Consider the following 25903-nt stretch of genomic DNA (forward strand, 5'->3'; position numbering starts at 1 on the left):
TGAAAGGTTTGCGTGTCCAAGAATGCTATATTTTAAAGAGGAGAAACGGTTTCTTGGCATTAGAAACAGCACTGACGAGCAGAAGAGATAACAACGGTGCAATGCACCAACATATATTACACTTTTCAAACTACACATCCTCAGCATCATGATGATCACTGTTTTGCTTTAGTAACAGTTTTATAGTTTTAATCTATGAGACTATTGTTGTCATAAGCTGTGAAATGTGGTTTAACCGAGCTCAATGCTCTGGCCGAGCTGTGATAAACAATACTCTATTGGCTATTTTTAAAAAGGGGAGGAGCTGCTCGATATGTCCCGCCCTGTCTTCCTGTTTCAATAGAAATTACGTAAACACGTTGAATTTTGTCTTTACAATTTGTCTTTATTGTCATTATTCAAAGACTTGAAAATAATATTTTTTTAATCTGAGGTCAATCTAAGATGTTTTAAGTTTTTCACGAATGCTGGAGGTGTTTTTGTCTGTCTACGTGATAAATGCTCAAAAAAGCCACAGAAAACAACAGAAAGTTCAGGGTCTCAGTTCAGTTTAATTAAACACACTTACTCAGGAAACCCACAGAGAGACAGAAGATTAATGTTGATTATGAACAGAAGACAAACAAGACACAGAGCTGATCGTTCAGTTATTCACCTTCAACCTTTACTGAGTTATGAAATATGAATTACCAACGTGTGAGTTGGGAACGTACTTTTATAAACAGATCAAACAAAACCAAAAAAATAAAAATAGTCCACAATTAAATGACAGAAATGTGTAAAAAACTTTTAAATATCATAGGTTTATTAGTGCATTTAGTGCATTGACATAAATGTATCAATATGTCAATAACACTTTAAACAAGCAACACCTATATGTTTTTTGTACATTTGTCATTGATTTTTAAGATTGTTCATAATATTCGCCATTATCTCTCTGTCTTAGTGCTTTGTGTTTGCAAGGTTGTTTGATACTGTCAGTGTGATAAAGATCAACATGAGATGCTCTTCAGTTTTCTTTGTTCTTGTATTCAAATTGTTTGGGTCAAACCAAGTCCTTCGGGTGCCTGCAGCTGTGATGTTTTTCAGTACCCATTGTCCACTCCATATATATATTTTTTTTTTTTATCTGTGAATTTGGGTAATAAATAAATAAATAAATAAATAAATAAATAAATAAATAAATAAATAAATAAAATAAAAACTAAAAAACTTTGTTTACAATATATCTTTTATCCAAAGTTGTAATCTGGTCATCTGATTTTTTTTCTAGAGATATATAAAGCATTTTGCACATAAGTCAAACCAACTGCAGTCATAGATACATTAGTCTCAACCTCAGATGTCAATCCTACGGACTTACAAGTAAATTTAAAGGATTAGTTCACTTTAAAATTAAAATTACCCCTAGGGTTGACCATACACAGTCTACTTGCCCCTAATGCACAACTTACACAACTTGTGATGTGAGAAGTCAAGTCAAGTCATCTTTATTTGTATAGCGCTTTTTACAATACAGATTGTTTCAAAGCAGCTTTAGAGAGATAACAGGAACATAATGTTGTAATAGTATTGTCAAATATAAAATTAAATGTCCCCAACTAAGCAAGCCAAAAGCCAATGGAGACAAAGGCGAAGAAAGGCGAAAAAGGCAACAGTGGCAAGGAACCAAAACTCCATCAGGTGACAGAATGGAGAAAAAGGACCGGGATAATATGGTCATACTTCCTGGTTCTAGTAAGAACTCTAGCGGCTGCATTTTGAACTAGCTGTAGTTTGTTTATTAAGCGTGCAGGGCAACCACCCAGTAGAGCATTACAATAATCTAGCCTTGAGGTCATGAACGCATGAACCAAGTGTAGCGTAGTGAGAAGTAGTGTAGTGCGTCATGGCATAAATATCAGCAGTGCGTCGCATTACTTGCACAAGTTGCGCTTTACACTTAAGTGGAATCTGTATGTTCGTTTGGCCAGAAGCTAGTTATTTTACTTTATAAAGTTTTAAATATGAATATTTTTCTAACACAAACTCATCGTTTTGTTTCAGAAGGCCTTTATTAAGCCCGTAGAGTTGTGTGAAGTTCGTTTATGATGGATGGATGCACTTTTTTGAGCTTCAATTCACTGTTGGTTTCATTTCACTGCCTTTATAAAACATGTAATATTTTTTTTTTTTTTTTTTTTTTATAACTCCGATTGTATTTGTCTGAAAGAATAAAGTCATATACACCTACGGCTTGAGGGTGAGTAAATCATGGGCTAATTTTCATTTGAAAGTGAACTACTCCTTTAAGTAAGTGTGGATTATAAAATATCTACTTCATTTTCAAATGTTAAATGACCTTTGCTCTCTGTCACACTGGGAACTTTCATATTGTTTTACATTAACCGTCAATGACTCTGTAATTGGAAGACCTGAAATAATACATCAATGTTAGAAATGTGAAATCCAACTGTCGTTTTTGTGTCAGTTTCAATGAAAAAGTTTGTGGGTGAATCATCATAGATGGCAGATCAGAGAGAGGAAGATTTTCTGTGAGTAAACAATTATATTTACAGCTGTTCCTCACATAAGCTGTTGTACTGTATGTGTGCACTTGTAGCTTGACAGAAGTTGTTTAACTACACAACCGAATCCCCAGAGTTACATTAACTCTGTTCAGAGTACATAGGGTCCATGATCCCACTCTAAAGAGTGTTAAAGTAACTCTGAATCACAGTTAAAGGTAATGAGATAATTAAGGAATTAATTAAGTTGATGGTTAGATCTCAACTGGCCTAATTCTTCAGTTGGAAAGAGCTGCAGCTGCTCCAGAGTGAACTTGTCCACTCTCAATATTTATTATGTCATAAAATTGCAAGTCGTAGACAGGTTTGCGTGGATATACACATAAAAGTGGTTTCTGTGAGAGAACAAAATAAGGATGATAAATATAACTGATAATATGAAATGACAGAATATACACAGATAATACCAGTATAAATATAGACAGAGAAGTTAAAGTTGTATGAAGTAACTGCAAACCAGAGCTTATTGGACTATATGGGCTCTAAATGCTGCTACATTAAACAGCAGCTGCTAACAAGAGCTGTCAGATTACAAAAGTGTGTGTGCTGCTCTAGCACTCCCATGCGCACTTTCTACCATTACTAATATGCCGATAAGACATTGTATACATATTTTCATCAACATATGTCAAGTAACTCCCTTTCCCAAATGAATAAACATTGTTGAAAAAATATAACAGGATGATTTGTCGAATACGTGAGCATTGTGCCTATTCTATGTATATTGACAAAATAATATTTCTGAGGTCAAATAAACTGAATCACACTCTGACACTCTTTAAAAAAAAACATCTACAATGACATTAAATATTTTTACTTTCTTAGTTTTGAGCGCACAGCAATACCACACAAGGAAAAAGACTTTTAGGAAATAAACAATGCCAGGAAAACTCTGTATGACTTTCTTACTGGACCCTGCCGGATGAAGCTTTCTGTACATGCATTAGACAAGTCTGAACAAGTTCGACTCGCACATGCGCGAGGGGGGAATTTTGTACAATTAGTGATGAACACCTGCTGTTAACAAGCAGAATCACTGAAGGAGAGAGAAACACAAGAACTACAACCACAGCCTGAAATCAACTGAAGAGAAAAGAAGACATTAAATCTGTGAAGATCTCAGCAGAAGAGGATTAAACAACTCCACAAACAGCATTACCAACTTCACTTATTACTAACCAGACTGATTTTATTTCTGTCAACTGGTCACTATTTTTGTGATCAGTATTTCCTTTATTCGGGCAGTCACAGGCGCTCTTTCAGTGTGATTAATGTAATATTCAGTCAGTGCTGATGGTGGGAGGAGCCAGTAAAGCTGATCATTACTGATAAAGAGCTGAAGAAAGAGGAAGGAACTAAAGCAGACAGATGTAGAGACAAAAGATCCAGAACTGATGTGGTAATCTGATATTGTTTAACCGTATTGTGCATTGTACTTCGTACACACTGTATTGTTTAACCACATTTAGACATACACAGACATATGAATCTCAACCACGATGATAATCTAGTACCTAATCAGAAGTGTTATAAAACCTCTGGCTCCACCTAGAGGCAAATATGAGTTCATGTTACATTTCTGTGAGTAAGCTTTTAAACTTTTTTTTTTTTTTGATTGAAAATAGTTGTATTGTAATTTGATACAGAAATATATATGATATATTCTCCTTTGTTCTGTTTTGATGATTTATAAATTACACTGATTTACTCGCCTCAAGTATATCAAGTCATGTGACCTTTATTTATGTATAGCTTTATACACTCAAAAAATTATATGTTGGCTTTAACTTTTTTAATGTCAACAGGTCCCACATAATTGGGTTATGTTAAACAAACATAATTTGTTCATGTAACTTCGACATCATGGAATTAATTAATTTTAAGCGACCCAATTCATTTCTGAGCAGAGTGTTAAATGAACACCGAAGCAGTGTTAAAGTTAATGAGATAATTAAGTGAATAATTGAGTGATGATTGAGGATTATTGAAGACACCTGATGTTAACAAGCAGAATCACGAAGGAGAAAAACAGAATTTCTAAGTCACCATTATGGAGATCAGTGTTTGTTTTAGTAGGGCTCTTGACCCTCACATTAATACTCGTGTCTGACTCCTTGCTCGGTCAGTCTGCCGTTTCCTCTTTCTCTGTTCCTCCGACAATGCTTTTCTAGCTTTCTGCTTCTTATATGCCAGTTTAGCCATGACGATAGTTGTTCTTATAGCTAGCCGGATCTGGATGGGGGCGTGTATGCGTGTAATGTGTGCAGTGCCGTAAAGAAATTTGTTACATCGCGAGAGATGAAATCACGCAATACTTCCTGACGGCGGTCCGCCGGCCCAAAGTTGCAAGCAGGGCCGGCCCGTGGCATAGGCGCACTAGGCAAATGCTAGGGGCGCCGCTCAATAGGGGCGCCAAAATGAGTGAACAAGTGAATTAAAAAAAAAAATTGTTTTTACTAATACTATTTTAAAAAACATTAATTCAAAATACTACAAAATAAAGCAAAAAAAATCCACAAAAACTTAACTAAGTCCCCGTCTCCGGTCCGGCGCATCAATCTTCCCCCGCCCAGCGAGTGCTTGAAGTGCGTCAGAAACAGAGCGCGCGCGATTTGTAATTTGTAATTTGTTGTGCAGAGTCGCCCCTCGCTGCATCCAATGTTGACAGCATTGCTTTCGTTTGAGGGCGATTAACACACTCAAGCACCCCGTAGAAACGTGCCTGGCAGCTTGCACCAGGTCTAGACCTGGTGAAAGTTACCTGATTGTGACGGATGGCCAAATTTACATGACATATTTTAGATTAGCATTATAGTCTGCAATAGATACAGTGCCAAATGGAAGGGAAGATGATAAAAGGGGATAAAGACAGAGGTAATGTAATGAATGAACAGTTTATCTAATTGCAGTAGTAAGATATATAATTTAAGGGCAGTTATTTTTACCTTAAACTTTAGGCTAACAATTGTTCTGAGTTCCCTTTCGAAGGGAACTCAACAATACGTCAACGACGCTATGGGGAACGCCTCAGGCGTGACAGGTGTCTGAAATCACTATCAAATCACGTCAACCATATTGACCGGCGACAGCCCGTGAATCATTAGCGTGAATGATTAACGTGCGACCTGGAAGTATAAAGGGGCGCCTTGCAAACATGACAAATCATCTCATCGTCTTCAGGGACTGTCTGTTTGAAAACGCTACTCAATGAAACGGTAAGAAAATGAAATGTACAGCACACGAGTGTGTTTTTTCCTGCCTGGGAGAAGAGCGCGCACGAGAGGTTCTCGAGGGAATCCTCTGTGTGAACTGTGAGCGTTTTTTCTCTTAAAACGCTCCGCTCTCGTCTGGCCCTCTTCTCGAGTGAAGGGGGTTCAACGTCTGGTCCGCGTGGTCCCGCTCGTGCCGAGGCAGAGCGGCGACTTGCATCATGGGCTTCCAGATAGAGCTCATCGATCATCTTGAGAGTCCTGTAAACCTCTCAAATGATTTGACGGCTGACGAGGGCGAACTGCAGGCACCAATGGTTTCCTGCAGTTGCTGCTCTTCAGGACGAGCAGGAGATGGCTGAGGAGGTTTATAATCAGGTAGATCCTGAACCCTCTCAGCCACCCTGCCCCGTGTATGCAGACCTGGTGGATGTTGTGGAGCGGACTAGAGGAGAGACCGCTCGCGGTAGGCTTGGCGATCGGTTTCTCCCCTGCCATACACACCAGCTCAGGTGAGCCTTCCATTCCTTCCTGATCTTCACACGGAGATCGAGAGGGCATGGAAGAGCCCATACTCTGCCCGTATTCACCGACATCAGCGGGTTAATTTCGCTGATGTTGAGGGGATCGCAGAGCATGGGTATGTGTCGATGCCGCCCATTTGACGAGTCGTTTGCGAACTATCTCGTGTCTGGGCAGGCGTTGACACTGAGAGCTCCAACCCTGCCATCCAAACCGCTAAAGTCAACAGCACGTTTGAATGGCAGAGCATACACGACAGCGGTTCAGGCTGGTGCTTCCCTGCACACTATGGCGGTGCTGCAGGCATATCAGGCCGACCTGCTGCAGGATCCTGCATACCGCTGAGATCCGGTTCCACACCCAGGCAGGCGGGAGGGCCTGGCCCTTCACGGTCCGAGGACCGTAGACAGGGCCAGAGAGCCAGTGTCGCCTCTCGTGCGCCCCCTCCGTGGAGGAACAGGGCGCAGAAGAGGCGTGACTCCCGCAAGAAGAGGGATCTGAGGGAGGTTATCCAGCACAAGCGCACACAGTGTCGCTGATGGATAATCTCCCCGGAGGGCTTCATTAAAAAGAAATCCAGCCCTCTCCTCTCTTCTGACTCCCCAGACGTTCATTACATCAGGCCTGGGGCTGGGCCTATGATAAGAACGATGTTCCAATGGCCCGCCTAGGCTTGGCTAGTAGAAACGCCTCTTTCAGGCATGTAAAGTGGTGGACCCCAGGGTCATAAAGAACTATCTGGCGAGTCTGCACTCCGCACGCCGCAGGTGAGCTGACTGGTCTTTTAAGAGTAATTTTTTTTGTGAATTAAAATTCCGAGATGTATCTCTCTACAGACCTCGTTCCCTGTATAGAGCTATGGGGTCATGTCAAGGTAATAAGGTAAGAGAAGTTTCCTGGATCATTAGGGCCCTGAAGTTCCCCGTTAGGTGGCCAGAACGATAACTATGTTAGCCTTCGGGCTGTTAGCCACCTCAGGGTAGAGTAGTTGGTCTCTCTCTTAGAATTTTTTACTTAGAGTGTTGACTGACGCTAGAGCTTCAGATAGATCTTATGTCCGGCCCACGGGTCCGTTGACTTCTTCCTGAGTATTTCGCCCCTTGAGCTCTGTTTGGGTTTCATTAGGCTGAGCGATTCTGCAGCCCTTTGTATGGAATAATACAGACTATATTCTTTAGTAAGGCTGTGGCTCCTCCGAGCCCTCAGATTGATCTATGCTTGCAGGCTGGCCCTCACCAGGGCCGCCTCTGTAGCTGGCCTAGGCTGTGCCAGGGATAATAGAGGCGCTCTGCTAAAATTTTTAGCATTTCTTCCTCTGACCCTTCACTGTGTGAATGTTGGTTTCTAGCATCCCTGTATAAACAGCCTCCTCCCGTGGGAGTCGTTAGGCCAAGGCCCGCCCCCTTCTCTGCATTCTGGGGTGCCTAGAGTAATGCAGCGTGGTGCTGAGGATGGTTTGTAAGGACATGGTAGGCCTCAAACAGGCCTCCGTGGTATATATGTCTTTATTGAGCAGGGTTAGGCCGTCTTTCACTTCACGAAGAAGACTGGGTTTCCTGCCCGACTCTGCCATGCAGAACTGGCCTATGGATTTAGGCCGCCAGTTTAGGCTTCACTCACCTCGCTGAGCTACTGCTCGAGCGCTAGGTTGTAGGTGGTTGGCTTTCATTCAAGCCCCACTCCCCTAGGTTGGGCACAGATACATTTCTGTCACCCCTAGAGCCGCTGGCAGGCCCGCACCCTGGTAACCTCAGGGTGAGGTGTGAGTATTCCCCTGTGATACAGGGTAGGTCTGAGCACTTCACTCCCAGTTCTGTTTTATCCCACCTCGCACCACTATGGCTCGGGTCGAGTATGAAGTAAGCTTCACTTCTTCTTTGGTCGAAGTACGCTCCCCTGAAGCCAGAGCATTGCCCTGAGCTGACGCCCATGCATAGATGGTAGGCCCCTGACTAACTGGGGCCTCCGTTGAGGCAGAGTGGCGTATGTTGTACTCCCCTTGTTTTAAGGGTGCTAGCTTTCTTGCGGAGTACACTGCCATGGGCAATGTGATTAGGCACCAGGATGCTGTAGGCGCTGTGTAAACAGTTTTTCTGCCAACGAAGGCTGCGCCATTAGGTAGTAGGCCTCAGCAGGCCTCCTTGATTGGACAGCCCCCCAGAGGGCACTGTAGGCCAGCTCACTTTACGTGGTTGGCCTTGGTGGTTCGGGCAGTTGACTCACTGATGGGTAGTAGGCCTTAAACAGGCCTCCTCGGAGGTGAGTCCCAACATTGTGGGACATACCTTATAGCGCTACTGGAAGCCCATTAGTGAATTATGCTGTGTAGTATGATTTCCAACAGTGTACTTTATGGCAGAATATGACTTGCTATTAGCTAGTAGGCCCGACCAGGCCTCCCTGATAGGCGAGTCCCCAGCTGGCTGGCCTTAGCAGGCCACCTTATACTTTCACCCGGACTCAGGGCTCAAAGCTACCAGTGGTTATCAGGTAGTAGGCCACTCAGGCCTCCCTGAAGGTGAATTCCCACTTAAGATGGTTATCAGGTAGTAGGCCTCACCCGGCCGCCCTGAAGGCGAATTCCCACTTACGTTGGCTATCAGGTAGTAGGCCTCTCTGGGCCTCCCTGAATGTGAGCTCCCAAATATTGTGGCTGTCAGGTAGTAGGCCGCTCTGGGCCTCCCTGGATGTGGGCTCCCAAATATTTTGGCTGTCAGGTAGTAGGCCTCACCAGGCCTCCCTGAAGGTGAGTTCCCACATGCTGTGATTATCAGGTAGTAGGCTCCTCCAGGCCTCCTTGAATGAGAACGGTCAGGTAGTAGGCCTCACCAGGCCTCCCTGAAGGTGAGTTCCCACAGATAGTGGTGACCACGTAGTAGGCCTCACCAGGCCTCCCTGAAGGTGAGCTCCCCACATACTGTGGTTGCAAGGTAGCAGGCCTCACCGGGCCTCCCTGAAGGAGGAGTTCCCACGTACTGTGGTTATCAGGTAGTAGGCCTCTCTTGGCCTCTCTGAAGGTGAGCATCTCACATACTGGGGTTATCAGGTAGTAGGCTCCTCCAGGCCTCCTTGATTGAGAACGGTCAGGTAGTAGGCCTCACCAGGCCTCCCTGAAGGTGAGTTCCCACAGTTTGTGGTTACCAGGTAGTAGGCCTCTCCAGGCCTCCCTGAAGGTGAGCTCCCCACATACTGTGGTCGTAGGGTAGCAGGCCTCACCGGGCCTCCCTGAAGGTGAGTTCCCACGTACTGTGGTTATCAGGTAGTAGGCCTCACGTGCCTCCCTAAAGGATCAGGTAGTAGGCCTCTCCGGGCCTCCCTGTAACGCTCCCTAGTGGTGCTGGGTTTATGAAGCTAGTGGTCTCTTGCTATCAGTTTCAGCTAGCCTTAATAGGCAGCTGCTGAAGGCGAGCTTGCGCCCTGGCTCGCTAAAGTGTTCATTCTCTGCTAAAGGTTCCCTCCCGGAACCTTTTCTGCCTACAGCCTGGTTTGCCTACCAGGCAGACCTTGTGCTCCCCTCACGAGGGTCTCTTTGAGCATGCGGCTTCCTGAGTCCGGTCAGACGGTCGTAGGCCTCTCGTGAGGCCTCCCAGTTAGATCAGCCCTTAGGCCTTCACAGGCCTCCTCAGTGTTTTGAAACACAGACACTGGGTTGATCCGTGGATCGAGTAGAGAAACTCCCCTCGCTAGCAAGGGTCGGAAAGCACTATGCTGAGTCATACTCTCCGGGATATCCCGTCTCTGAGATCCGGGCCGAGTGGTTCACTGCCAGCTTCGCAGTCCCTCGGGTTGGATGCCTTACTTAAGGCATTTGTCCAGAGGCTCTGTCTTCAGACAGACAGGATTTGGCCAGACTAAGTGTCTATGTACTGGCGCCAGGTCAGGCCGTCCTGGTGGCATTTCGGGGTGAGTACGTTCCCCTGAATAGTGACTGGCTGGGGTTCCCTTGGGTTCCCTAGCCACATTCCCTAGAAGGGACCCCTTCTAATTGGAAGCTGAGGTTCCAGGCCCGGAGCCGGCCCAGGTAGACCTCTCATTTAACCATGTTTATGAAGGTTTTTCTGTGAGGCTGTAGCTTGGGCTATGACCGTAGGGAATGCTGTCACTGACAGCCCAGTGTGACCTGAGGGTGAGTGGTTCTAGCGTTTCATTTGAAGTTGCTGGTTCTGACAGTTGTCACTGCCACTTGGCATGCACTCCCCTTAGCATGGCGGCGTTGGTATATCGTTCCCCATAGCGTCGTTGACGTATTGTTGAGTTCCCTTCGAAAGGGAACGTCTCAGGTTACGACTGTAACCTATGTTCCCTGAGAACAGGGAACGAGACAATACGTCTCCCTGCCATGCCGCGGGGCTTGCCTACCGTACAGTCCCTTCAGACGATAAGGTGATTTGTCATGTTTGCAAGGCGCCCCTTTATACTTCCAGGTCGCACGTTAATCATTCACGCTAATGATTCACGGGCTGTCGCCGGTCAATATGGTTGACGTGATTTGATAGTGATTTCAGACACCTGTCACGCCTGAGGCGTTCCCCATAGCGTCGTTGACGTATTGTCTCGTTCCCTGTTCTCAGGGAACATAGGTTACAGTCGTAACCTGAGACGTTCTCCAGAGGCCCCAGACAGTGTGATTTGTAACAATCACGTCAGTTTTTTTAGACGCATTCACTATCACTTTTATTAATTCATGTTTTACTCTACAGTTGTGCAGTTTTGAGGGGGATATATGGCATTTTTTTTAATTTATTTGCCAAAATTATTAATGATATTTATATAGGCTACAGGTTTATTAAAAGTAGCAACCCTTTATGTAAAATTAACATTAAAGAAGACATTTCGCAGTTTCATTCATGGTGAAAACATGAAACGTGATAGTTTAGTGGAAGATTGCTGCCATCAACTTCAAAACAAACACTTTAGCTAGCGCTCAATTAATAGTTTGTGCATGAATGACATTTGGACGATGACATCACTGTTTTATCCAGAGCGGCTACATATACTGAACAAAATTATAAACACAACAAAACGTCTCAGGTTACGTATGTAACCCTGGTTCCCTGATAGTGAACGAGACGCTGCGTTTGAGACGCGGTGGAAACGCTCTGCGTGATTACGTCGTGAAGCACGTGTAAAATCAGTCCAATGGAAGCCCGCTACGACATAGGTGACGTCATAGACCAGGAAACTATAAAGCAACCCTGAAATCAGACCGCGATAGCTTCTGAAAAACCTGAAGCAAGTCGATCAGGGCATGCAGGAAGTATGGCAGGCAAACGCAGCGTCTCGTTCCCTATCAGGGAACCAGGGTTACATACGTAACCTGAGACGTTCCCTTTCAAGGGAACTCGAGCTGCGTTTGAGACGCGGTGGGAACCCTATACCCACTACGCCATAATGACAAATGCCCGTTCTGTGTGAGGTCCTGCGCACACTAAGAAGCAAGCAACCTCGCCCCAGGAGTGGAGAGGTCAAGGTCATAAAACCTGACAAATGTATGCGGAGAGGACCAACCTGCCGCATTACATACGTCAAGAAGGGAAACTCCCGAAATTAAGGCCATAGAGGCCGCCATACTCCGAGTAGAATGGGCCCGCACAGCCATAGGTGAAGGTTGTCCGGCCGCTTCATAAGCCAATGAAATAGCCTCGACTATCCATTTACTCATAACCTGCTTAGATGCAGGGCATCCTCTCTTGAGTGACCCAAAACAAACAAATAGTTGCTCAGATTTACGCCACAGGGCAGCTCTGTGAACGTAGGCATCTAAAGCCCGGATTGGACATAACAGGTTAAGCTGTTCCTGGTCAGGGGTATTAAAGGGTGGAGGATAAAAGGCCTGCAGCACTATTGGGCATCCAACATTCAGTGGGACCTTAGGAATATAACCCGGCCTGGGGTAGAGAAATGCCTTCACCATACCAGGTGCAAATTCCAGACATGAAGGAGCAACCGACAAAGCATGTAAATCACCAATTCTCTTGATAGATGAGATAGCAAGGAGAAATAAAGTCTTTAGAGTGAGGAACTTTTCAGAAACCTCCTCGATGGGCTCAAAGGGAGCTAAAGCCAGACCCTCGAGTACAATGGCCAAGTCCCAAGCCGGTGCTCTAGAGTGCAGTTCAGGTCTCAACCTCAATGTACCACGGAGAAAGCGAGTAATTCGAGGGTTTCTCCCAATAGAAGTACCCCCCAGAGGGGTGTGGTAGGCAGATATAGCCACCACGTAAACCTTTAGGGTGGAAGGAGATAACCTGGCCGAGAAACGGTCTTGCAGAAAATCAAGAACTGAACCAACAGGGCAGTTAACAGGATCTAACTGACGTTCAACACACCACGTGGTGAAAAGTTTCCATTTTAGCGCATACAGCCTTCTCGTGGAAGGAGCTCTGGATTGAAGAATGGTTTCTACAACATCGGTCGAAAGACCGGTCTCCCTGAGCCTGGCCCCCTCAGAGGCCAGGCCCAGAGTTTCCACAACTCCGGCCGAGGGTGAAATATCGTGCCCCCGGCCTGAGACAGGAGGTCCACCCTGATTGGGATCTCCAAGGGGGAGCCGTCCAGAAGAGACACCAAGTCCGAGAACCAAACTCGGGTCGGCCAATAAGGGGCTACTAGTAGCAGACGAGCCCCTTCTCGGCGAACCCTCTCCAGAACCCCCGGAAGCAAAGATATCGGGGGAAAGGCGTACAGGTGCAGCCTCGGCCACACCTGCACCATAGCATCCAGACCGAGAGGAGCTGGGTGCGTTAGAGAGAACCACATGGGACAATGGGTTGAATCTGATGATGCGAAAAGGTCTACCTGAGCACGACCGAACTTTTCCCACAGGAACTCCACCACTTCTGGGTGAAGTCTCCACTCCCCGGGCCTCAGCCCCTGTCTCGACAGAATATCTGCTCCCACATTCTGACGCCCCGGAATATATACCGCCTTGAGCGACAGTAACTTCCCCTGGGCCCATAGGAGGATCTGATGGGCCAATTTGCAAAGGTGACGTGACCTCAGACCCCCCTGATGGTTGATATAGGAGACCACCGAAGTGTTGTCTGTGCGGACCAACACGTGATGGCCTCTCAGGTCTGGCAGGAAATATTTGAGTGCTCGAAATACCGCCATCAACTCTAAACGATTTATGTGCCAGGAACATTGATGGTCCTGCCACAGACCTTGCGCCGAGCGGCCACTCATGACCGCCCCCCATCCCGTGAGGGAAGCATCCGTCGAAAGCGTGACGCGTCGACAAGGAGCCCCCAACACTGGGCCCTGGGCGAGGAACCAAGGTTTCTTCCACAAGGCCAAGGCACGAAGGCATAGCCGCGTGACCTTGATCTTGCGGAATGGATTTCCCCTCGGAGAAAACCCCTTGGTCCTGAGCCACCACTGCAGGGGTCTCATGTACAGAAGGCCAAAAGTAATAACGTTGGACGCAGCTGCCATGAGACCCAACAGTCTCTGAAACTGTTTCACAGTGAGTGACTGGCCTAGTTTCACATTCTTTGCGGCTGTGAGAATCGCAGAAATACGAGCAGGAGACAGGCGTGCCTGCATTGTGGTCGAATCCCAAATTACACCTAGAAAAGTGGTCCTCTGAGCAGGGAGGAGCACACTCTTTTTGGTGTTTAGCCGCAACCCCAAACTCTTTATGTGGGACAGAACAGCATCTCGATGCTGAACCGCCACCTGCTCTGACTGAGCTAAAATCAACCAATCGTCGATGTAATTTAAAACGCGGATGCCCTGGAGTCGCAACGGAGCCAGAGCTGCATCCACGCATTTTGTAAAAGTGCGGGGAGATAAACCTAGGCCAAATGGAAGAACCCGATATTGGTATGCTTCGCCCCCGAAAGCGAACCTCAGGAACCTCCTGTGATGAGGATGGATAGATACATGGAAGTACGCGTCCTTCAAGTCTATTGTGACAAACCAGTCCTCGGACTGAACTTGTGATACAATCTGTTTGAGTGTAAGCATTCTGAACTTGAGTTTTTGAACCCTGCTGTTTAACTGGCGCAGGTCTAGAATAGGACGCAGCCCTCCATCCTTCTTTGGAACAATGAAGTAACGGCTGTAAAACCCTGACTCTCTGCTGGGAGGAGAAACCCTTTCTATAGCTCCCTTTCGAAGAGTCAGTACTTCTTGTCAGTACTCAGTACTTCTTGCTCCATTACCAGAGCCTGCTGTGAGTCCACCACCGTGGGGAGGACTCCTTGAAATCTGGGCGGACGAGAACCGAACTGAATTCTGTAACCCTTTTCTATTATGTGCAGGACCCATAGAGAAATATTTGGCAGAAGTTTCCACGCTGCCAGAAATTCCGATAAGGGAACCAGTCTCTCGAGACTGGCCTCTGGATTTGATTGAACAATCGTTTCGGCGCCCTGAAGCGGCGAACCGGCAGGGAACAACCGAACTGACCGTTCTACAACCCTCCTCAGAGGATTGCACGGGGACGCTGACACCTCGGTGCCCTGAAGCGGCGAACCGGCAGGGAACAACCGAAGTGGCAGCGCTGCGGCTCTCCTCAGAGAGTCGCCCCCCGGAGGGTGCCAAGGAGGGACGGTTCCTCGGAACCGTTCCTCCCTGGAGGGGACCCCCCTCAGAAGCCTGATAGCCTTGGCGTCAGGACTTCTTCTTAGCCCAAGCTCTCCTAGAGATAACAGTCCTCAGATCTTGTCTACCCCTAACAGGTCTGGGCTGCGAGTGCCACTCAGGAACCTTAGAATGAGGAGGTGCCCGAGGGGCGACGCTCTGTTTTTGTTGAACTCTGTGAGCGGAGCTCGTAGACGGATGAGGCTGCTCAGACTTTATACTACGAGCAGCCTCGGGGACAATAGACCAGCGAGGAAGAAACCTCTGAAACGCAGCCGCTTGTTTCTTATTTTCTTGAAACCTATCGACGACACAATTTATAGCATCGCCGAACAGACTTGTAGGTGACAGCGGTGCGTCCAGAAGAACAGATCTATCTTTATCTTTTATTTCTGATAAATTTAACCATAAATGGCGTTCCGTGGCCACCAAGGCTGCCATAGAGCGGCCAACAGACTTGGCCGTCTCCTTGGTGGCTCGGAGAGATAAATCTGTCGTGCGACGCAATTCTCGAATTGCGTCAGCACTAACTTCCTCACTATCGTCTATGTCCTTCAGCAGGTCAGCCTGGTACGCTTGGAGAATCGACATAATGTGCAAACATGCTGCGGCCTGATCTGCTGCCGAATACGCTTTACCCACCAACAAAGATGTATTTTTTAATGGTTTGGTGGGTAACGTCGGGGCTTTCAGAGAAGAAGAAGACTCAGGGGAGAGATAGCTCGCTAGTGTGTCTTCAACACGAGGCATAGTCAAATAACCATAATGATCAATCCCTTGAACTTTACTATAATTCTTAGTTTGTAGGTTATGCACTCTGAAAGACGCCGGTTTAATCCACAATCTCGAAACCTCGGCGTGGAGATCGGGAAAAAACGGGAGTTCCCGACGAGGAGGTCGAGATCTAGATGGTAAATAACGTTCATCTAAAAGACTCTTTCTAGATTCAACATCGAAATCATCGGCTGGCCACTCAATATTTAATTTAGTAACAGCACGAGATAAAACCTCCATAAGCTCCTCATCAGCAGGGGTATGAGCTGGCGAACACTCAATATCCCCCATACTACCGACATCCAGATCCTCAGAACTGGATAGCCGTAATATTGGTGCCTCAGCCTGGGAAGGAGAAGCCGCAGAGCGGGCTCCTTCCTGGGCAAAGACACCGAATCCAGTAGGTAAGGGCTGAGAAAGGGCGGGGCCCGTCTCAAACCCCGCTACTAGATCCATCTGCGAACCCCAAGATGAAATTCGACGCTGTGCCTCGGCAGCAGCGGGACCCGCACCTCGGGGAGTGCGAACCGAACCGACCTCCTCAAAGAACGCTCGGCGAGAGCGGAGAGTTTTCATAGACAAACTCAAGCAATGCTCACAGTCAGCCCCCTCGAGGACTGACTGGGCATGCTCCACTCCCAAACAAGCAATACACATAGGATGTGTGTCCCCACCCGTGATATAACGAGGGCAGGGCACAACACAAGGTTTATAATTTTGCTTGCTCGCCATAGTGATATATATATATATATATATATATATATATATATATATATATATATATATATATATATATATATATATATATAAGGGGCTTGACAGACAACAATAAATAGACAAGGACAGATATACAGAGAGCGCTTGCTGAAGGTGCAGAAGCTATCGCGGTCTGATTTCAGGGTTGCTTTATAGTTTCCTGGTCTATGACGTCACCTATGTCGTAGCGGGCTTCCATTGGACTGATTTTACACGTGCTTCACGACGTAATCACGCAGAGCGTTCCCACCGCGTCTCAAACGCAGCTCGAGTTCCCTTGAAAGGGAACTGTAAAGCTGTAAATCTATTAAAATAATCTATATTGTAAAAAGCGCTATACAAATAAATGGGACTTGACTTGAATGCTAGGTGTAATGCTCTTGCTATTTGTGTTTAGGCTATAGGCTAATGTGTGTGTGTGTGTGTACATATATAGGATAAATAATCATGAACACAGTGACAGGGTGAAATGGGCTGTGATGCATGGGGCACCAGGTAAAATCTTGCCTAGAGCAGCAAATTGGCCAGGGCCGGCCCTGGTTGCAAGTGTGTTTTTTCCACTCACAGACACCAGAGGGGGGCGAGACGACCACCATTCAACCCGAAAAGAGTCATATAACTATTCCAATAACTCTGAAGCTGTTCAGTTAAGCTAAAAAAAACTGCATAGTGCTACTTTAACATATCCCAGTTATGTGGGACCTGTTGACATAAAAAAGTTAATTTATGGAACCTGTTTACATAAAAAAGTTAATTAAAGTCAACATATAATTTTTTTGAGTGTATAATACAGATTGTTTCCAGGGATAACAGGCAAAATATGCATTGCAGCTGTTGTTCAGCTATTTATTCAGTTCCATTGTAAAGATCATCAATTATTACGATAGATGATTTCATCTATAAAGCAGTTCTGCAAAAAATGGTTTCATCATCCAGCTCAGATCAATAATACTGCTGGATGTTAAGTGTTCCCAACTGAGCAAGGCTGAGGTGAAAGTGGCAAGAACCCAAACTCCATCAGGTGACAGAATGGAGAAAAAATGTTTGAGTAGAAAGAGTAAATTTGGAGGAATTAAACTTTTGCCTAACATTTTCTAATTACCACACCCAGTGAGCATGTAGATGTTTTCATGACCACAAAGTAAAGGGAAGCAGATGAACTCAAGTTCCAGTGACTTACTCTTAGTGTTTGTGTTGTTCAACTGTCATGTGAAGTTTGTCTGACGGCTGCTGTCCGTGGTTCTGAAACCACATCAATGTATGATATTATTTCTGCATAAAGCATCCAAACAAATCCAGTCAAATGCCAGTTAGATGGTCTATCTGCTCCTAATAAGATGTTAAAGTTTCTTACAGCTTAGAAAAATGTCAAAAACAAACTATCAGATGCATTTGTTTTCCCCATTTCTAAGAGTACCTTGTATGGGCTGTAGGTGACCTCATAGAATTTACATGTACTGTATATGTTTACTGTCGCCCTGTAGAGGAAGATTTAAACAATGTTTATGATTTTTTTTTTAAGTGTCATTTGTCCTTCTATAGAGAAGATGAAGCCTGAATGAGCTCTCAGTGTCAGACACTGTAACCTCCACTAGGTGGCGCTCTTTCAGTGTGATTAATGTAATATTCAGTCAGTGCTGATGGTGGGAGGAGCCAGTAAAGCTGATCATTACTGATAAAGAGCTGAAGAAAGAGGAAGGAACTAAAGCAGACAGATGTAGAGACAGAGAGATTCACACAGAGAACATTCTGCATAAAGAAGACTGAACTCAACTCACAATGAAGATCCTCCTCATCTTCTTCACTTTCTCCCTGATCTCAGGTCAGAGCTTTTCTCTTTCATCACTGCAGTAATGATGCTGTTTTTTGTTCATGAGGTTTCTGATCACAGCATCAATCTGATTGACAGGTGCAGTGAGATGCGTCAGTGTCACTGGATATTCTGGAGGAAGTCTTCTTGTTGATTCACAGAAGCTTTGGTTCAGTGCAAATATTAAATGCATTAATAAATTACTAGAGTGGAGAAGTATCATGAATGATAAAAAACATGATAAATGGATCAATGATGGAAAATTCACAATGTTTCGAAATATTGAGGGAAACCTTATGATCTACATCAGAGGTTTGAACGAACATGACGCTGGAGGATACTGGATTGGTGTTCTTTACAAGTGGGGTATAGATATGACTTTAAATGTGGAAAAAGGTCAGTCATTTTAAGATCAAAGTCTTGGTGTAGTAAATTCCTGATCATTTTTAAAGCCTGCATAAAATTAATATATATATATATATTATTATTTTTTTTTTTAAATTTGTAAACAACAGATTCATGTTGTAAAGAGTCAAAGAGAGTGATGGTGAATATTGGAGAAACTGCAACCTTCAGCTGTGAATATTCACAGAATCATATTAATGATCCCAAGATCATATTCAAAGAAGGAACAGACTCTATTGAGACGATTTACAGCACCTCGAAGAAGACAGAAAGATTCAGTGTTTCTGATGACAGACATAAAAATCTCTTCAGTGTGAGAATTTCTGCTGTGACTCTAGATGATGGAGGAGTTTATTTATGTGGAGTTTGGATCAACAGACACTCATACAGTTACTCCATTATTAATACTGTTCATCTACATGTTAGTAGTAAGTAAAACAAACTTTCAATCAAATCTTACTGAAAAGTTTCTAAAATCAGTGTGTGTTGGAGAATTGATAAGATATGATATTGGTGATGAATCTTTGCAGTTTAAGTATTATTGTTTACATTACATACCAAATACAGAAATATTGTATAAGCACCATAATTGATGTAAAATATAACTGTCCTTTGTTTGCAGTGGCTCCAGTAGTGAGACGTGAAGGAGAATCTGCTGAGATCTTCTGCCCTTATGATTCAATCTATAAATCAAAGTCAAAGTCTCTCTGTAAGGGGAAGTGCTCCACTAGAGATAGAAATACTCTCAATGAGACTGTGAGAGAAGAGAAAGAGACCAAGACTGACAGATTGACTCTGAATGATGACATCACTGCAAGTGTCTTCACTGGGACCATCACTGGACTGAGAGCAGAGGATGCTGGGAAATACTGGTGTGCAGTGACATTAGAGAGAGACGTGAATTATCTTTACACTCATCTGATCGTCATCATGAACGAGGGTGAGGAAGATTTATACATCTGAATATGTGAAACTATGGCTGTGAATTGATGTTCTTATATTTCTAATATTTCCAGAGCTGAACTTGACTAAGTATGAAGGAGACGACATGTCAATCCAGTGCAAACATCATGATGAACTTCAGAAATACTTCTGCAAAGCACATGAACCCTCCATGTGTGTGAAGGATGGGGTTTCATTGGAGAAGATCAGAGATGATCGATTCTCTTTCAGTGATGAAGCTTCTACTGGAGTCTTTACTGTAAACATCACTGATCTGAGAGAAGAGGATTCTGGGATATACTGGTGTGGAGCTCACATCATCACTAAAGTCAACCTCACTGTAAAACACGGTAAGTAATATTTTTGAATTATTTTGTATTTAAAATGAAGATAAGTCATTACGTTTTTGTTTTTTTTTGGTTGCGGAAACTGCGTAAAATGTGTCTCAAGCACAGAACACACACCTGTTAGAGCATGTGACCAGTGATGGGGAAAGGTACTTTTAAAAGTAACGAGTTACAATATTGTGTTACTCCTTTAAAAAGTAACTAATTCCATTACTACTTTTTATGGAAAGTAACGAGTCTGGTAGATTGTTTCTTCTTTCACACCTGACTTAAGTCTACCTGGGTCTCGTCTACAATCGACGCCCCCGTTCAATAATATTTATACTCTAGCGCGTCTACTCATCGACGTCGGCCGAGTCCCCTAACCCTCAATAACTAAACCGACTCCACACAATGCCTTCGAATGTGCTTTAATCACGGCCAGAGGATCTCAGACAAATATCAGAGAGAATCCCACCAGCAAAAAGAATACAACATTTTTTATAGAATAGGAGCATAGCAAAAGTGACATGATACATTACATAATTTCCCTACAGTTTGATTGGCTCTTTATATGCAAAACTTTCTGTTAGGTAGAAGCAAACTCTGTTTTCTTGTTTGCTCTAAATCACTAGTTTATAAAACTAGACATCTGTCTAGTTTAATTTCCCTATGTGTTATATTTGGACACACACTCAGTCACAAGTTCATCAGTAAAAGGCTTTGGAACCATTTAGGATTCAAAAGCATATGAATGTTATTCCTTCAAGAAATATAAATGTTAGTTATGATTAATTAAAAAAATCAATCACATGAGTTACATAACTTTTGGCCACACCTGGTCTAGGCTTGCTTTTATGCTTTTTAATAGCAGAATAAAATACTATTTTTGGCAAATGTAAAGGCCCTTTTCCCACCAAAAGTGAAATGCATAAACCTCAGGCTGAATGGAATATAAACTCACGTCTGTACAGTAGAGTGCACAGATCAAACAAACCTTACAGCTGTGCTTCCATTCTGGAATACAGAAAAATAGGACGCAGGTGAAGAAAGTTCAACACTCTTTAGCAATAAACACAAATATGATGTTCATCTAAAGTATTTTTTGTCTATAAGTATGGTTGAATTGGATAATTGAAGGACAGCAGCAAAGACAATGGTTAATAAAGTGAGATGTAATATATTAAGTATTAATTATTATTTCAGGCTTGTTTACTATTCTAAATGTGCATCTCACAGTTTTCATTCATTTAGAGGAATACTGAATCTCTTTTTTGTGCCAGTAAAATGATTAAATGCACATATTTAGTCTAGAATTACAATAACATTCACGCCTCTGCACTTACTCACATTTTCCCTCAACAGGAGGGCAGGAGAGCTGTCAGTCAGTAAATGGGGAAACAAAGTAACTTACGTTACTTATTTTAAAAAAGTAACTCCGATACTTTGTTATACATTTAAAAGTAATGTGTTAATGTAGTAGTTACTTGAAAAAAAGTAATCTGATTATGAAACTCAAGTTACTTGTGTTACCCCTTAAACAAGAACAGAACAACCGGGGTATAACGTGAGAAGAACTGGCAAAGAACAGAAAGAAACACAGGGCTTAAATACACAACCAAACCAAACAATGAAATGAACCACAGGTGTAACCGAATCAGTAACCAAGGCAACAAACTCTGTTATTAACACAGGTGTGAGAGTCCTTCAACCTTCCGACCAGACTTAGGGACTAAAGTATTCAAAGAAAGCGATCCACAGATAGATTCTGGATCACTGCTCAACCTGATAAGCACTGACCAGGCTCTGGGCAAAATCATAGAGGCTCCATGGGGCCTGCAACATGATATTTAATGCCAGTGCAATGCTAAGCATCCAATTCATAGTTGTGCTGCCTTCATGGAGGCCTGTTATGGCCTAACTACTTGATAGCGAGGATGTCAACAGGCAGTGTTCTCAGCAGAAGTGCTATCAATCCTTTAAAGCAAGGATAGTACAATCTTACGCTTCCGGAGTATCGAGGAGGACTACTGTAAGGTCTAAATAAGGCATATTTAGATCTTTCTAAATCTTTCATTTGAAATCTTTTCATCTGTAAAACCGCATTTTTTCATCTTAAAAATATATCTAAATGACGTAATATGCTCTCAATGAAAAATGCAGAACAATTAGTTTATGCGTTCATGACATCAAGGCTAGATTAATGTACTGCTCTACTGGGTGGTTGCCCTGCACGCTTAATAAACAAACTACAGCTGGTCCAAAACGCAGCAGCTAGAGTTCTTACTGAAGCATTTTTCACAAGCCATGGATTACCTTCTAACGTTTCAGGTTGAAGCTTACAAACAAAACAGTCCCTGAAGACAATGTTCTCTTGGCGTCCCTTTTATACTTCCGGGTCGCACTAGTAGTGACGTCATAGGCTGTCGCCAGGTAATATCGATTGCCGTGATTGGATAGCTTTTCATACACCGGTTCACGTGGAGGGCGTTCTCTATGGGGGTAGAAGTGTTGCATTTATATGGAATAATGCAACAACCCCCATAGTTCTCCAATAGTGTCATCGACGCAGTGTGAGTTCGCTTTCGAAAGGGAACTCGAACAAAGCAAAGCACAGTAAAACTGAACATAACCCTGACAAGTACACTTTTCATTCATTCACAATTGTGTATATTTGCCATTAATTTTCTGTTCGCTTGATGTATATATATATATATATATATATATACCAATGTCTCTTTAATCATCACTCTATGTGTTTATGTATTTTCAGATTTCTCTTTGATCAACATAATTTCTTTGTGTTTGACTCTGCTGCTGATTGGAGGATTCACTGTGACTGAGTTTTTATTAAGATGAGGTGATGCTGTCCTTTATACACACGCATAACTGTGTACCTAAATGAGAACATATCATTGACTGCTGTTTAATATGTGGCTGATTATTACTACAGACTAACCCCAAAACATGTTTTTTACATTTTTAAATGTCTTCAAAGGGATGTGTTGTCAGATGCATCTCACTGTTGTTCATCGCTGATGTTGTAATGTGATTGTAGGCATGAGTTCATCATCAAACGAGACACAGTGAAGCAGTGAGTCTGTGTCTTCATTCACTGAAGTTCTTGTGTGGTTTTGTCTGTAAGTTTAACTCTGCACATCATGTTTTTCTCTTGTTTAATCTCAGATCGCACATTCTTGAGCAAATCCAAATGACTCCTCTGCACACTTACCCATAATCCCCTCTGATGGCATCACACATACCGTTACCAGAAGCATGAAGATCCTGCAGACACCTTCAGAAAGATGGAGGTTTCCTCTGACTGAATTCACTCGCTGAGGGCAGAGATCACAGATCATGACCAGCAGCTCAGCTCGACCTTAGACAAACAAAGAAATGTTCTGCAAATCACATGTTCAATTACTTGGTTATTAATAATTGGATAAAAAGCTTATTTTAATCTTCATATTAATCTTCAAAGCAACAGTCTTTGAATATCTTTGCCATAAAGTGTTTATGTTTTTCCTTTTTTGAAAGATTTTTTAATGCAAAGTTGCTTTTTTTGTGTTACTTACTCAGGAAACCCCAACAGTTAGACATGAGACTGAACAGAGAGACACAGACGCTGAACATTATGTGTGGATAAATAATAATAATCAATAATGCATTTTATTTTAAGGCGCCTTTCAAACCACTCAAGGTCACCATACAATAAGTATCAGCAATTACAATATTAAAACAGAAACTAACAGTAAATAACAATGGTGATAAAAAAATAGCATTAAAAAAGTACTAGATTTGAGTGCACAAAGTAATCATGGAAGATAAGCAATTCTGAATAGATGAGTTTTAAGTTTGACTTTAAATTGAGCTGACGAGTTTAAAGTTTAAATTGAGCTACGGATGTTGACTGGGAGAGAATTCCAAAGTTCAATTCCAGGAGAAGCACGGCTAAAGGCCATATGGCCCATGCTGGTGAGCAGAAGCTGTATGGAGAAGACCGAAGCTGTGTTCACACTGCCAGTGAGTCTGTAGCTGCATGTCTCAGTGCGGTCGCTAGTGTGTGTTACATCTACTGGTTGCCCAGTAACATTTGTGAATGACATTCACAGATATTATTCCATGTTATAGACAAATCAGTTTTCTTGCTGCTTAAACGAATATTTTAGAGAGAAAATAATAAATATAAATGGAATCAGTTAATAAATGCTTAATATTAAAGATGAACGAGAAACAGCTAGTGCTCTTTGCCATCATGGCTATTTATCTGTGTTCATGAAACCCTGAAGTTGCTGAGCGAAGTTTCTGATGTTATTGTGATTATATGAGTGAGATCATGATCAGACAGCACACAGATCAATGTCTTCTTTTACAGTAAATCTTGAAACTGGAGTGGAACCTGAAAATAAACAAGATTCAAAAACCATGATGTCCAGAATAAAAATTGCAGATGAAACACACAAGAACGTCAGTGCATGAAGAATGAATGAATTGTGTGTTGACAAATAAACATAACATTAATATAAAGGCAAAGTGAGAGAAAGACTGTCCTCTTTGTGTGTCTAGGTTTTGGTTTTATTGTCTTTCGTGAAACATGACCACATCTTAGTCTTTCTCTTCTGCAGATCTGCACATGTTCTACTTCAATGTTTCTCTCTCTGTTCAGTCTTATGTGTCTCACTGCGGGTTTCCTGAAGAAGCCTTTTTATTCTTCACAACCAAACTATACTGAGACCCTGAAACTGTCTGTTGTTTTACTAGGTTAAAGACACTTGCTTATAAGTGTCTCAGTGCTTTGTGTTGCAGGGTTGTTAGATACTGTGGTCAGTGTGATAAACATCAACATCATGAGATGTTCTTCAGCTTGTGGTTTTCTTTTTTCTCTGTGTGTCTTCTTTGAGTCAAACCAAGACACCCTTCATCCGCCCCCAGGTGTGATAAAAAACAGGAAATAACAACAATGGAAACAGACTTTCCACTTCATAAAACATAGAAATACATTGATATATGAAAAATGTTTAATCTATGAACAAATAACATATTTGTATAACATCCCAGCTCTTCCTCCAAAAGGTTTTAGTCAGGTCATCTGAAACATTTGTTAGAAGGAAGTGAAACTGCGGTCTAAAATAAATATGCATTGTAAAACATATATATATATATATTTTTTTTTTTCTCTCTAGCACTAATATATTTTACAGCAATATATACAATGGCATTGAAATTTATTCTGTTATGAAAACAAGTAAATCTCCTCAGTAAAAGAAAGAGTTAATAATGAGCCTATTGGCATCTGTGTCTGACTCTGTATATCATCCACAGTGTGTGTTAGGGTGCACATAGACAGGGGCGTCGCACCCGTGGGGATGGGGGTGTTTTAACACCCACACTTTTCCCGGTGAGAGGGTTCAACACCCGCACTTTTTCTGCAGTTTTGCACAGACTCCTCACTACAGTCGCTCCTCCGTGTCTGGCCACTCTGTGTCTGCGCTCGCTGCTCGCCTCTCCATCCCTCTCAAACATGCACCGGCTTTGAGTGTGACCGGCTGATGATTGGCTGTTCTGCCTTAAGTCCCGGAACTTATGGTTATGGTTATTTACATCTCTCTTTTCCAGGTACTTTGAATGAGTGTTTATGCTTTCGAGTTTTTTAAAATAAGCTTGATATGTGTTGGGAAGATGTTATGTTTATGTTTTGTTGACATGTCGAGTGTTTTCGATATTATATTTCGTTTTTTATACTAATGCTAATTGGGATATTGTTCAGCAGCTAGCTAAATTAGGTTATGTATGTGGCATGCAATTAGGGCTGCAACAACGAATCGATACAAATAGATTATTAAAAGAGTTGGCAACGAATTTCATTGTCGATTCGTTGTGTTGCGCGATTATTACGCCAGTCAATAAATCGCAGAGATGTTTGAGTATAAATTTTAAAAAAAGTTGAGTTGAGCGCGGAGCGGAGCAGATCTGTGAGGCCATAGGCACCATTTATATATGTTTATA

At 43.1% G+C, this 25903-nt stretch overlaps 1 protein-coding gene across 1 annotated transcript; it reads left to right on the forward strand.

The window, feature by feature from the left end:
* Positions 1-17969: 17969 nt before the first annotated feature.
* Positions 17970-25048, forward strand: LOC143706379 (polymeric immunoglobulin receptor-like). Its single transcript, XM_077198239.1, has 8 exons — positions 17970-18236; positions 18324-18620; positions 18740-19057; positions 19252-19569; positions 19646-19921; positions 22671-22757; positions 22956-22991; positions 23084-25048. Exons 1-6 carry the CDS (start codon positions 18194-18196, stop codon positions 22754-22756), a joined length of 1338 nt encoding a protein of 445 aa, XP_077054354.1. The 5' UTR covers positions 17970-18193; the 3' UTR covers position 22757; positions 22956-22991; positions 23084-25048.
* The last annotated feature ends 855 nt before the right edge of the window (positions 25049-25903 follow it).

The sequence above is a fragment of the Siphateles boraxobius genome, unplaced genomic scaffold, assembly GCF_051911475.1.
Source record: "Siphateles boraxobius isolate OS27281-9 unplaced genomic scaffold, OSU_SipBor_1 111, whole genome shotgun sequence".
NCBI lineage: Eukaryota > Metazoa > Chordata > Actinopteri > Cypriniformes > Leuciscidae > Siphateles > Siphateles boraxobius.

Coding starts and splice junctions, on each gene's coding strand:
- LOC143706379 (XM_077198239.1), top strand. CDS start 18,194: ATGAAGATCCTCCTCATCTTCTTCACTTTCTCCCTGATCTCAG. Junction 19,570..19,645: donor GATCGTCATCATGAACGAGG/GTGAGGAAGATT, acceptor TAATATTTCCAG/AGCTGAACTTGACTAAGTAT. Junction 19,922..22,670: donor CAACCTCACTGTAAAACACG/GTAAGTAATATT, acceptor ATGTATTTTCAG/ATTTCTCTTTGATCAACATA.